Genomic DNA, 13561 nt, shown 5'->3' on the forward strand with positions numbered 1-13561 from the left:
TCCATATCCACACCGTATCCGGCACATACGGTGCACAGATACCGTACCATAATTTATTATAGAGTGCTGGCCGAGACAGTCAAATCAATGGTCACAGGGCTTATCCGTGCAGTTTGACAGGCCAGCCGGTGCCCGGCTGTTCAGAAGTAGCTCATCCTTTTTCAATAGATACACAAGTACCTAAACTCCAGTTTTACCTCCAGTTAACCCGCCGAGATACAACCACGAGCAACGGGCTCGGCGGCAACCGAGGCGACAGACCCCGAGGGAGGGTCAACATAGGCGGGATCGGCCGCAGTCGAGGCAATCTGGGTTGGTTGCTGGACCGTGGTACTATTATTTCCAGAGCTACCGACCGGAGGGAGGTCAACACGCAACTCCCGTGACTCCCCAGCACAACCAGCAGAAGCGCCTGTGGACAGTGGGTCAGTAGCGTCAATTGAAGCCGTCTCCGAGCACGGAGGGAGGTCAACACACAACTCCCGTGACTCCCCATTGTTGTTGACTGAACCAGGATTATACAATCAGTGGAGAAACTGGTCAAAATACTGAATGTACAGGAAGATAAGCCATTTCTGCTAGACGAGGAGAACGAACTGTTGTAGTCCGAGCAACGCAGTGACTTGGAGCCTTGCGCAAGGCATTTCACTTGCTGACTATTCCTGCCCGGCTTCGAGCCTACAAAGCCTTTGTCCGGCCGGTTATGGAGTACTGCCCAATCGTCTGGATGGGGGCAGCTCCTTCCCACTTGAATCGGCTGGACTGGGTGCAGGAGCGAGCCATTAAGGCAATACATCCGCAATGCTGGCTTCCTAGCCTCATAATTCGCCGCACCATCGCTGCCCTCTGCCTCCTGTATAAAGCCCTTTGCGATAATTCTCCCGCTCTTCTCTCGAGAATGGCTCCACCCCCGACACACCAACCCAGGACCACACGCCTCACCCGCCAGGCTGTACGACTGTCCACCGCGCATCCCCATCAGTTACAGAATGTTCTTCCTGCCAATTCCCGGAACAATGTGAGCCGAGCCTTTCCCCACTCCGTCATCCCAATTTGGAACCAGCTGCCTACCTCTATCATTCCCCACCCATTTCACCCAAAGAACATCCAAAAGTTCAAGACAGCAGCTTATCACCATCTCCTCAGAACGAACTGGAACTGGGCCACTCATAGCATACGCGAGTAAGAGGGTACAGTGTCCTACCCTGCTTGGACATACATGTAATCTCTCCTCACGGACAGTCTCCTCTTGAATTTAAAAGTCTAACAGCGTTCACATCAATATTCAACTTATGCTTTTGCTCACTGAGCAATACAATCTTTCCATTTTCTTTCTTCTGTTTTCTTTTTCAATTTAATCCTCCCACCCAATATCCCTTTGGTGCGTCCATGGAGCTATGAAGCCGAGACCTTTGGTCGGCGGAGCTTAATGGGCCCCACCACCACACTCCATCATTCACCCCAGTGTCTGGAGATATGTGGATTTTGTAGAGAAAAAAAACAAACAAAAAACATCGGACTTGCCGTCAGCTGTTCAAGCAGCCTTACAGCGACACAGGGATTTCAAATGGATGGGTCGCTCCCATCTAGCAACTTCTCCGTCGGAGATCTTCGTGTATTAGCGACAGGCAAGTAGTGAAAAATAAACAAGCCAACAAGGCAGGACTGATCAAGAGGATGGCACAAAACTGACAAAGAGTACTTAGACATTCGGCAACCTGACACCTAGCTCGAACACTTCTCCAAGGCGCAAACCAACAACCTTCCAACTTGGAAGGCTCAGGTTCGGAAAGGTCCAAGAGGGGAAGGAAAGCGCAACGAAGAAGAGCATAAGCTACGAAACGTACGTCGTGTGGAACTACTTGTTATTGTACATAACTAGTCCATTATATTTGCATGATAGTGGAGGTCAGTAGGATGTTCACGTTTCGGTTTGTCACAATTCATCTTCGCTTAGCTTCCCCTTTCTATGTTTATTACATAAACTTGAGCCGCCCAAGTTGGGTGGTCTGTTGCTTTGCGTCGTCGAGCTGTAGTAAGGCCAAGGTATGTCCAATAGTCTTACCAGTTTCGTCATCATCCAGTAACTTTCGCCTCTTTGTTCCCGTGGGGTAGCTGAAAGCCACAGTCTGAATTGGGTTTCAGGTGAGGATTTCATAAGACCCTGGTGATGGCCATGTCATGTGGCTCGATAGAATGTGGCTGTTGTCGTTTCATTTATTTTAGTTCGCGGAATTAAACGGGAAACAAGCCGAATTACATAAGAGCGAACGACTGCATCATAGGAGCAGGGTTATAAGAGTATGCAAGAAGTTCAGAATTTAGAATTGGGAGACTTTTCTCTTCATTCCCTTATCTACAGTGGTGCCATTGTCACTACGAAATTTGTGACTGTTTTGGTGGCCACTATAAATAAAATTGTGTTTAGCTCGCCCGAAAAAGAGGCTTTGATCAACCGTGAAAAATATAAAATATAAAATAATAAAAATGAATAAAAGAGTATAATAGATGCAGACATGGCCAGACAACAAGTTCATGGAATTTTTAAGGATGTTTATGTTATTCATAAATGTTTATGGTATTTATTTTGATAACCGCAATCAGTAATACAAGCTGGATCGACATTTGTGTAAACTGTATTCATGTATGTAAAACTGTGGAGACAATGTGCAATAAAACGATGAAAATGTGAAGAAATCAAATTGTTATCAAATTGTTGTCTCCTCGCCGTTTGTTCAATTATTTATTTTGAATAACATAAACATCCTTACTTGTTGTCTGGCCATGTCTGCATCTATTATACTCTTTATTGCATTAATATAATTGCTTTCTCCACGCCGACTCTATAAAATAATAAAAAAGAATAAAAGACAATACCCTTGCTCTCTCTATCAGTGTGTTGCTCTGACATGTCTGCGGTGTGCTACATTACACTGCGCCGTGCAAAGTTATTTACTCCAACAGCTGCCTGTCTTGGTGATCCAAGCGCGGGCACGATTGCGTCTACAATCAATCCTCCGCTGGACAGATTCATTCCGTGACAGTCTGGCACGTTGTCAATGCAGTTGTCAGCCATCTTCCTGAGTCCTACGACCAACAGTTACTACTATAGTAGAAGCACGCCTAACCAGGCGAGCAGAATCCCTCTGCGTGCACTGCATGATCACGGCACTCTTGCAGTTCTGTTCCACTGAGTGACCACGGGTCAGCGTGTGGCATACTACTACTAGTAGCATCATATCCTAGATATTATGCTCAGGTGCGCGATATGCATACTTCGGCGAATACAGTACAACAGTTGCGCTCTACTCTGGCTGACGAAACTCTCCACATTCTGATCTTTCTAAGCTGCTGGTGCAGGCGTGTGTTGAATTGAATTTGATAAGGCGTTGGAAGTAATTATTTCTCAGCTCTAAGCACACTGTGGTGGCGTGTCAGTTTGCCTAGATATTGTGGCTTCATTCATTGGTATTCAGTGGTTTGAGGGATTTGAGGGAAAGACATAAACATTCACCGGTAGCATTAATATACTAGTACTAGTAGTAGTAGTGTCGGTTTGAGCGATCTCGGACTAAAGATGGACGATGTGCAATTGGAAAAGGAGCGCGCAGCGCTTATTCCTTTCCGGCAGCGCTTCTCTCAGTTCGTCTCTCCTGCCTCGTGGCAAGCCGGAGTATCGATGAAAGTGGAGCAGGGAGATATCTTCATCTGCACGCCAGCCAGATCAGGCACAACGTGGATGCAGCAGATCTGCCATCAGCTGCGAAGTGGCACCGGCGACATGGACTTTGAGGAGATAAGCAACGTGGTGCCGTACATCGAAGGTGCCCTGGACACGGATGTCAGCCTGGACGGAGAGCAGAGGTTCCCACCCAGGCTGTTTAAGAGTCACTTTTGGCAGCAGCTCGTGCCTACAGGAGGGCGCTACATCCTCGTTGTTCGTGATCCCTACGACATAAGCGTGTCATTGTTCAAGTTTTTCGAGGGCTGGTTCTTCCAGCAAGGCGAAATCTCACTGGAGACATTCGTGACTGAGGAATTAACAAAGCGGCCTGCTCCGAAAGGCATCTTCAATCACATGGCGTCCTGGTGGCCACGTCATGCCGATGCCGATGTACTGTGGGTGTTCTACGAGGACATGAAAGAGGATTTGCAGGCACAAGTGGAGCGTGTGGCCGCCTTCATGGGCATCGCTGACCCAGCTGTTATCTCACAAGCCGTCCACAAGTCAACGTTCGCCTTCATGAAGGAGCACGAGGAGCAGTTCAGTGAACTCCCACTGAAACGAAAACGAAACGCCGCGTACGGACTAGAACCTGATGCGGGAATGGGGCAGGGGAAGATCTGCGTTGGGGGCGGCCAGCAGCATCTGCTGACAGAACGCTGCAAAATAGCCCTTGACGAACAATGGCGCGAGGTTTGTGAGCCAGTCATGGGCGCCGCTTCATACTCTGACTGGAGGGCAGCATGGAAGAGCAGTTAAGCTGCGAAGTGAACCCGCTCCACAACTACAGTGCTAGCAACTGAAATCCGACCCCATAGCGATGCGTTCACATTCTAGCGGTCTATGTTTTCGTAGTTTTACTATCCCGTGTTGGGTCTTTGCGATGTGTGCGCACCGCTCAGGGGTCGGATTTCAGTTGCCAGCACTGTATAACAATACCAAGCCAGGAACAGAGAAGAAGCAGTTAGCAGTGTTCAAGCATTTTTTATATTTTTTTATATTTTTTTACTATTAACACAGCCCTACTAGAAACCAGGTGGAGAACAGAAAGAAACGAAGAATTGGACAAAACATAGGGAATGTAAGGATAACGTGCCGATGTGCTGGGAGCAACTCAACCGACCATTGTTGTTAATTAACCTTGTGGTTTGACGTTTAACGATTCTTGGTGTAGTGTTGTTTGTTTTGCACGTACCTTCTATCAGTTAAAAATGTCCAGGAAGCAGTTTACATTCGCGAGCGTAAACCTGACCCATGCATTCAAAACGATTATAATGATCACAACGAACACTCACACTCTTTACCTGGCACTCTAGTTGTATTGTGCACTTGAGTGTGTATTTTGTTCTCCCTCTTTCTCTTTCCTTACACATGTGCTTTATCACGCTCAAAATGTGTTTTATCACGCTCAAAATGTGTTTTATCACGCTCAAAATGTTAGTACTTGTACTATGTTCATCACCATGGCATTGGTCTTACTTCTACAATAGTAACATTCACTTGACATTGACTTTATTATTTTGAAAATCTAATACCATGCTATTGTTGGCTCACCTCTCCGTGATGTACGAGTAGATGCCCGATTACCTAGCAGGACAGCGCAGTTTGTCCTATTCATTGCGCTTTAAAAACACGATTAGTAAATAGATACTTTTTGTAGCTTGAGCACTCTGGCGCTAGAGCCGGCGACGAGCTATCTGAATGTCTGTGGTGCCTCCTTTGCACCATGGCTGGTAGCTCGGCCTGCTTAGCTCGTAGCTGTACTGATGAGGCCTTTATGACCGAAACAGCTTGCTGTCTACAGCATTGGGTAAATGGAGACAAATAGTTGAGCACTCTCGTGTGGGGTAGTGCCTTTGCTGTTTGCATTACGCAAAGCTCACTGACTTGTCAGCTTGAGCACTCTGGCAAGGTAAGTTCGGGCCTGATTGGAATTTTGTTATTTTCATTGCTACCAGGTTCGGGCTCATTTCCTCTGTGCTGCGCTAATGAGTTCACAAAGAACGAAACAGCATGCTGTCCGCAGATTGAGTAGATACAAATAGATACAAGCATGTAAATGGATAGAACAGGGGGGGGGGGGGGGGTGGTCAAGTCCACCGCAAAGAGGGCTCAACAGTGCTGGGGTGCACTGGAGCTAGTACACAATGGAAGCAGACAGATAGACAGAAAGAACAAAGGAATGGAAAAATGACAGGGCGGGCTGTAAACTCCCCAATACAATGCTGTGACACGACAGTTTAGCATAAGCAGTCTTCCCTGTCTTTCTCAGGGCTCTGGGTGTGCGTTGCCTCCTGCTCGCTTTTCCATGCTGCCCTCCACTCAACAAAGGTGGCTGCCCCCAATACCGGCTGGCAGATGTTGCGCCACGATTCATCAAGCGCTGCCTTCGATCTCTCACTCAATAAATGCCGTTCACCGCCACCAACTCGGACTTTCCCTTGTCCAGAGCCAGCATCCGGTCTCAACCCCAGCTCGACATTACGCTTGCGTTTCATAGGGATTTCACTGAACTGCTCCTCGTGCTCCTTCATGAAGGCGAACGTTGATTTGTGAACGGCTTGTGAGATAACAGCTGGGTCCGTGATGCCCATGAAGGTGGCCACACGCTCCACTTGTGTCTGCAAATCTTCTTTCATGTCCTCGTAGAACACCCACAGCACATCGGCATCGGCATGACGTGGCCACCAAGATGCTATATGACGATTTCGCCCCCTCGGGGCAGGCAACTTCACCAGGTGTTCGGTGATAAATGTGTCCAACGAGATGGTGCCTGCTTCAAACATCCATCCTTCCATGAATTTAAATGAGGAGACGGCCATGTCGTACGGATGTCGAGTCACAACGATGTAGCGTGCACCCTTTGGTGTGAGCGCTTCACACAGATGAGTCTTGAACATGCGGGGCTTGAAGCGTTGGTCCGCATCAAGATCTATCCCCTCGTCGTAGGCGTGCTCGATGAATGGAATATTTTCGCTGATCTCTTCAAACTCCATATCTCCACCGCTGCGCAGCTGATGGCAAATCTGCTGCATCCATGTTGTGCCAGCTTTGGGAGGCGTGCATATGAAGATATCAGCCTTCTCCACTTTCATCTTCGCTATCTGCTCCATTGATGCAGGTGGGCCCAGCTTTTTCATCAGCTCTCGAAAAGCGTCCAACGCCGCTAACTCCTTTTCCAACTGCTCCGGTGGATCCATTGCATTCACACGAAGCGGTCCAGAACACAAGTAACCAACCTTTGCCTTTGGTCGCTCGCCGGGACTGATGATCTCTAGCTTATCTGCCTCACTCTGGGTTGGGTCGGTACTTTGCTTCAAGTGCCTTCTTCGCAACCTTTCTCGTTCTGCTCTCGAGCGTAGAAGAATTCTACACTCGACCTACAAGTAGTGGTGTGGCAAAAACCCAGCCTACACTGGCTACAGCGTACCTCACGGCCTGTTTGAATGAGAAAAAGAAGCCCGGGCTTTTTCGCCTGGGGCTTTTTCCACCCGTCTACTCCACGATTTCATGACAGTTGGGTGACTGCGAGTTCAGGGCGCATTTTTCTAGTTCCACATGAAGACAGAAGACACAGAAGACATTGGTGCCTGTAAGAGCGCATGGTGGTGACGGGTAGAGGATCCAATACAGTGGTATATGGCCGAAAGCTCTGTCGCAATAATTATAATTCTTATGAAAACAGTGGCATAATGGGCGTTTTCAATTACACATTCTGGACCCAGGAAACTAATTTTCGAATGAACCGAATGAACGGATTGCAGCCATGCAAAGGAACGATTGCACGTAAAAATCGTAAAGGGGAATCAAGTTGGATCACGTACACCCTCCCACGAGCGTGGACCAAGCATGGCGTGTACCATGGTGTACATCGAGCGCATCAAATCTGCGTCAGAAGTAGCAATGCCGCCCTCTCTTTAGAATTGACGGAATCGAATTCTGTCGATTCTGACGACGGAATTTTGTGTAATCGAGCGGTGCTTCCACAATACCTAGTTCTAGAATTGACCGAAATGTGTGAAATCGAATGCGCAAACAAATGTTCGAATATTTGAATCAAGCATTTTCATGTTCACATCCCAAGTGCCTTTCAGGCTGCCACTCGCGAACTATACTCCTGCAAATACGGTACACCCCAAAAACACCCACAGAGACAGGGCACGCACACACCTAACACACACACACACACACACACACACACACACACACACACACACACACACACACACACACACACACACAAATACACACACCACACAAACACATACACCCCCCCCCCCCCCACACACACACAGAAACACATACAACCCCCTCACACCCACACCCACACACATACACACACACCCACACACATACACACACACGCACACACACACACACACACACATACACACACACACACACACACACACACACACACTGTGACACACGCATTGCTTCCCCGGTGCACATCCAGAGAACCCTGGGATGAGACTTTAGATAAGTCATCTATTTCATCACTCCATGATGCTCTCTGGGCTGACTCACTCCACATGACCGGCACCACAACTGTTGAACAATGGGCAGGTTTCTGCTCAGGTAACGATATTGTCAGACACCCCAGACCGCTACTTGGCTCTGGCACAGTTAGTTCACCACTGAACCAAGTAAACATAAAAAGAATTTGAGAGGAAGTATTTATTATGGTGTATTTGGAAAAATGGCAGTATTGGGGACATTCTTCCTATAGACTTGTAATATGGTCTAGGAAACTGCTGCGAATATAGGCCGAGTTTGTTGCTAGTTTCACTTCTCCATTTCGGATAAGAATAAATATTTTGCTTGACCAACAGCGATACACCCGTGTGGACGGAGAGAGTGAGAGCGATAGAGAGAGAGAGAGAGAGAGAGAGAGAGAGAGAGAGAGAGAAAGAGAGAGAGAGAGAGAGAGAGAGAGAGAGAGAGAGAGAGAGAGAGAGGGCGAGTGAGAGAGAGGAGAGAGAGAGAGAGAGAGAGAGAGAGAAAAAGAGAGAGAGAGAGAAACAGACAGAGAGAGACAGAGAGAGACAGAAACAGACGGAGGAAGATGGTCCATGTGTGTGTAACGTTATTATGACGTGGGTGTATTTGTGTGTCTGTATGCATGTGTATGCGTGTGTGTGTGTGTCTGTCTGTCTGTGCGAGCGACTTGGCCAGACACAAGTTCGACTGCGCGAAACGCAGGAGAGTGTCAGAAACTGCCGACTTCCCTTCCCAGTGCCCATGCCACATGAAGTTCCGACTACGTCATGATCTAGAGCGCCATCAGAAATGCTGGTCATCAACCTCTACCACCCCTCTCCCATGGCGGGGACCGTGTAGCCTACCCAGGCAATGTGTGTCAAGGTCAAGGTATGTGAATGTGTATGTGTGTGTGTGTGTGTGTGCGTGCGCGCGCGCGCGTGTGTGTGTGTGTGTGTGTGTGAGCACATGTACATGGTCGCGTGACCGTGATGCACACGTGCGTCTGCGCGTCCCTGCGCACAACTGCATGTGTGCAAGTGCGCGAGATAAAACAACTGTTTTGTCCTCCCTCTATTCCATCCGGTAACACTAGGTTTGTGTTGCAATCTGCTCCGCTTTCCATGCTCTGCGCCAGTCTCCATAGCTCTCGCCACCCATAACGGGTTGGCAGACAGACGTCTATGCCTCGTCCAGAGCCGCTCTGGCACGGTCGCTGAGCATATGCTGCTGTCCGCCACCAACACGCACTTTGCCTTGTCCCATGCCAGCATCCGCACTCAGACCGATTGCCGTGTTGCGATTGCGCTTCAGGGGCAAGTCTCGATACTGCCCCTCGTGCTCCTTCATGAAGGCGAACGTTGACTTGTGGACGGCTTGTGAGACAACAGCTGGGTCTGCGATCCCCATAAAGGCGGCCACACGCTCAACTTGTGTCTGCAAATCTTCTTTCATGTCCTCGTAGAACACCCACAGCACATCGGCATCGGCATGACGTGGCCACCAAGATGCCATGTGATGGAACGTACCCCGCGGAGCAGGGCGATTGGCCGCAAACTCAGTAATGAGCACTTCCAGCGAAACTTCGCCTGCTTCGAAAATCCATCCTTCAAAGAACTTGAATAATGACACGGCAACATCGTAGGGATCTCGGACGACTATGACATATCGCCCGCCCTTCGGCGTGAGTGGTTCCCATGAATAAGTCTTGAACAAGCGCGGCTGGAAGCGCTGCTTTCCTTCCAGACTCGCATGAACGGAATGACCTCGCTGATTTCTTCAAAATCCATATCGCCAGTTTGACTGCGCAGCTGATGGCAGATCTGCTGCATCCACGTTGTGCCTGCTTTGGAAGGCGTAGAGATGAAGATGTCGCACTCCTCCGCTCTCATTATTTCGTGCTGCTTCGACAGCAGCGGCGGAAAACAGTTACTTGATTCGTCCTTGAAAGGCCGCGAGTACGCCTAGCTCTTTTTCTAGCCGCGCGGAATCCATAGGACAGGTAGCTTTTTTTCTTCTTTTTTTTTCTTTTTTCTATTGAACACTCACTGCATGATGAACTAAAATGAAGAGAAGAACTCGACACAAAGGTAAGTATCCAGCAGGACGGAGTGGGTGGGACCTGTCAAGCTCAGCCGACCAAGGGTCTCGGCATCACAGCTGCACATGTGCACCAAAAGAAAACAAAATTGGGAGTGGAAGGGCGGGGAGGGGAGCAGGAGAGCAAGAACTCTAAGGGTAGGAAAGAGAGGAGGGGGGGGGGGGGGTAGGAAACTAGGAAACTTGTTATTCCAAGATATGAGCGCAAACAAGTACGCAGACAAGTACAAATATAGCAGTATCAAGATCATGATGCTGAGGCGAAAGTAGAGGCTGATTGCCGTGCACATTTGACGAAAGATTAGAGTGAGAATGGAGGAGAGTTAGAGAGAGATAAATACAGATAGATTGGGAGTTTGATGAGAAGGGAGTGCTCCGAGAACAAGAACAGGGTCGTACTGGCAGTAGCCTAGGGGGCGATGTCCGTGGCCAATGACCAACCCGACCGTTTCAGGTAGCGGTAGGTCAGAACCTTGAACTGCTGCATCCCTATGGCAGACGGTGCATCGCGGAGGAGAGTGGCTGGCAGTTCATTCCAGCCTTCGATGAGGCACTCCGGTAACTAACTAACTTCGGTGATTACTTGTCAAGAGATAGAAGCACTGGAGCTATTGTTTTCATCTGAGGCAGCATTGCCTCAAACTAATTCTACTTGAGAATCTCACACTTTGCTGCAACTCAGAAATTGCTTTCTTCTAATCTTTGGGTATTTTTTTCCAAAAGGACAACCGACTCTGTACCTGTGCCTCTTCTGCATGCATCGGACCAAGAGTTGATGTTTATCGACTCTTGATCGGACTGATCTGTATTTGCGTAGATCTACAGCGCTGGCAACTGAAATCCGACCCCCTAGCATCTCGAACGAATCGCTAACGCGGCTAGCGCACCGCTAGGGTGTCGGATTTCAGTTGCCAGCACTGTACTGCTGTAGATTCCACATGATTGTAGATCTACATGTAGAACTGCCAGAAGTCAGGCAAGAAATGACACGTTCCCAGGGCGTCTGTACGGTCGTCACGTGTGGACCGTTTGGCCTTGGCGGCGCACATACATGATTGTATGCACGCTCTGACGCGAGTCCCGAGTTTCACAACACAAGCCTTCATTACCTTGTAAAAGTTGTAGTTGTAAGCTTCAGCAACAATGGGCGCTTTCGATTACACGCATTTCGGTCAATTCTAGAATTAGTTATTGTTGATGCACAGTTCGATTACACAAAAAGTGACAAGTTCCGTGGTTAGAATTGATTTATTCCAATTCCGTCGAATCCGTCAATTCTGAAGAGAGGGCGGAATTTCTCTAACTCTGGCGCCAGAATTGCACAGTCGGTGTGTTTAATACTGGTCTGGTCATGACTCAAGCGCGCAAAGAGCTTCCCCGGCCGGCGTGTGCGCGATGCTGGGTCCACGTGCGCGCGAGGGTGTGCGTGGTCTCTTGTTACGATTCATCAATTTTGTTTGTGACATGAACATGAATAAAATGCGTTGTGAATTCCAGTCGTTCGTTTACAAGGCCAGAATCCGCTCATTCTGGTCATTCTAGAATTTAAAAAACCAGTTCCAGAATTGTGTAAACGTGTAATCGAAAGCGCCCAATAATACAAGTGTTGGTGGTAAGAAAGGCCTCATCAGATTTACAACTGGCTTCATCTTCTCTTATACTTTCCGCATAAAATATCTACTACAGTATAAACTTAATAATGAATCTGTAGCTCTATACATGTCCTGGACACATGTGAACTTGAAGTAGGGGACAAGCTTTAGAACTAAGCAAATATATCCTACAAAGTCGGAGCGCAGTTGCGCCAGTCAAAACAAGTTTTGCTTTACGCCGCCACTCGACCTTACTTGCTTGTATCGCGCTCAAACGTCTACGGGTCACTAGCTGCAGACGAAGAAGATAAGGTTGAAATCACTCATATCACTGGTGGATTTCACGCGAGGAATTCCCGGTTGAAGGCTTCCTGAACGTCTTGAGCAGGTGTTTCCAGCGAGTTCCAAAACATTTCAGCTTCCTTCCACCATTTGCTCTCTTTGTGCTTCCGATATTCCCAGAGTCATTGGCAGCCCTCTCCGCTACTGTAGAGACAAGCTAGAGACTAACACTCCGCTAGGGCAGTGGCATCCTGGCATTCCCTAGCTATGCAAAAGATGATACTTCAGTGACGTCTGGGGCTAGCCAAGATCCGCACAGCTTTCAACCATCGGGCGGGTCTACTTCATTGCCACAGTGCAGCGGGTGTGCTGGAAACGCGACGCCTCTTGGCCGAACCATCTTTGCTAAAACACTTTCCTGGGGTACAAGACTGATCAGGAACTTCACTACAGAAGCAGATGTCAAGCGAAGGGGTTGAAGTCTGGTTACATATTATGTGATCGACAAGACTCTTTTGAGGAGAGTTTGCAAGCAAAGGTGCGATCTTAAATCTCAAGTGTCCTGTACGCTGAAGTTTTGTCACGCTTCTTTGACACCTTGCAAGATGGATGGACCCTGGGTCCGTTCAGCGCGTCCGATCCTGTTCGTGTTGACAGCGGTAGCTCTGTGTCTGATCTGCAACGGAGTGTCAGTTCTATCAGCGACAACACTACCACCAGTGTTAACAATGAATACCCCGCCAGGTAATATTACTCGTATAGCAGCGTTGCCACCTGCATTGCCGTCCGTATTGCCATCACCCCAACCCTTTACGAGTGGAACACAAGGTGGAAGTGGAAGTGGAACACAAGGTATGATTGCTGCTGTAACTTTATTCGGAGTAGTACCTCAAAGTGACACATACCCAGACATGTTCATGTTTAAAAGAAAGTTCGTCAAAGGAATCAATGATTCTAGGGTGTTCTAGTATATCAACCATAAGTACATCTGCAGTGGTGTCTTCAACTTCATTCTCCCGGTTTTTTTAAATAGTTCGATTTAACTTTCCTATAGGTGGTTTCATAATAATCGCGGGATCCGCGTCTGCATCGCTTGAATGTTCAGAAACACACAAACTAGCCTTCGCATCCGCAGGCCACCACTATGCCTTAGTGGCGAATGCAGACCTCACAAGTGAGTCAGGGGAGAGGAGGTTAGTCTCTCAACCAATCGGGCGTGTAACGGCCCATAGCCCTTGAAACTGCATCCTTGTTATTCTCACTCCGAGCTGTGAGTACTCAGTTGACCGTGGGTGTCGGCGCAGTTCACCAAAGTCTTTTTACACGCTCCCTGCTACCAGCGCGGGTCTTGAACTCGGGACCTCATGATTCGTAGGCAGGCCTG

General features: G+C 48.4%; 4 protein-coding genes across 4 annotated transcripts in view; 2 read left to right on the forward strand and 2 right to left on the reverse strand.

The window, feature by feature from the left end:
- The first annotated feature begins 3284 nt into the window (after nt 1-3284).
- On the forward strand, nt 3285-5248 carry LOC135829530 (sulfotransferase 1C2A-like). The gene has a single exon (XM_065341929.1). It carries the CDS (start codon nt 3578-3580, stop codon nt 4481-4483), a length of 906 nt encoding a protein of 301 aa, XP_065198001.1. The 5' UTR covers nt 3285-3577; the 3' UTR covers nt 4484-5248.
- A 101-nt stretch (nt 5249-5349) lies between these two features.
- On the reverse strand, nt 5350-7149 carry LOC135829529 (sulfotransferase 1C2-like). The gene has a single exon (XM_065341928.1). The coding sequence runs from the start codon at nt 6922-6924 to the stop codon at nt 5965-5967; it is 960 nt and encodes a 319-aa protein (XP_065198000.1). The 5' UTR covers nt 6925-7149; the 3' UTR covers nt 5350-5964.
- Nucleotides 7150-9385: 2236 nt separating this feature from the next.
- On the reverse strand, nt 9386-9718 carry LOC135829224 (sulfotransferase 1B1-like). The gene has a single exon (XM_065341629.1). It carries the CDS (start codon nt 9716-9718, stop codon nt 9386-9388), a length of 333 nt encoding a protein of 110 aa, XP_065197701.1.
- A 2946-nt stretch (nt 9719-12664) lies between these two features.
- LOC135829046 (uncharacterized) overlaps nt 12665-13561 on the forward strand; it is a 93246-nt gene continuing 92349 nt past the window's right edge. The window contains exon 1 of the mRNA XM_065341452.1: nt 12665-13029. Within this exon, the coding sequence (XP_065197524.1) occupies nt 12783-13029 (247 nt within the window). The 5' untranslated portion in view covers nt 12665-12782. The remainder of the gene's footprint in view (nt 13030-13561) is intronic.

This window comes from Sycon ciliatum, chromosome 13 (assembly GCF_964019385.1).
Source record: "Sycon ciliatum chromosome 13, ocSycCili1.1, whole genome shotgun sequence".
NCBI lineage: Eukaryota > Metazoa > Porifera > Calcarea > Leucosolenida > Sycettidae > Sycon > Sycon ciliatum.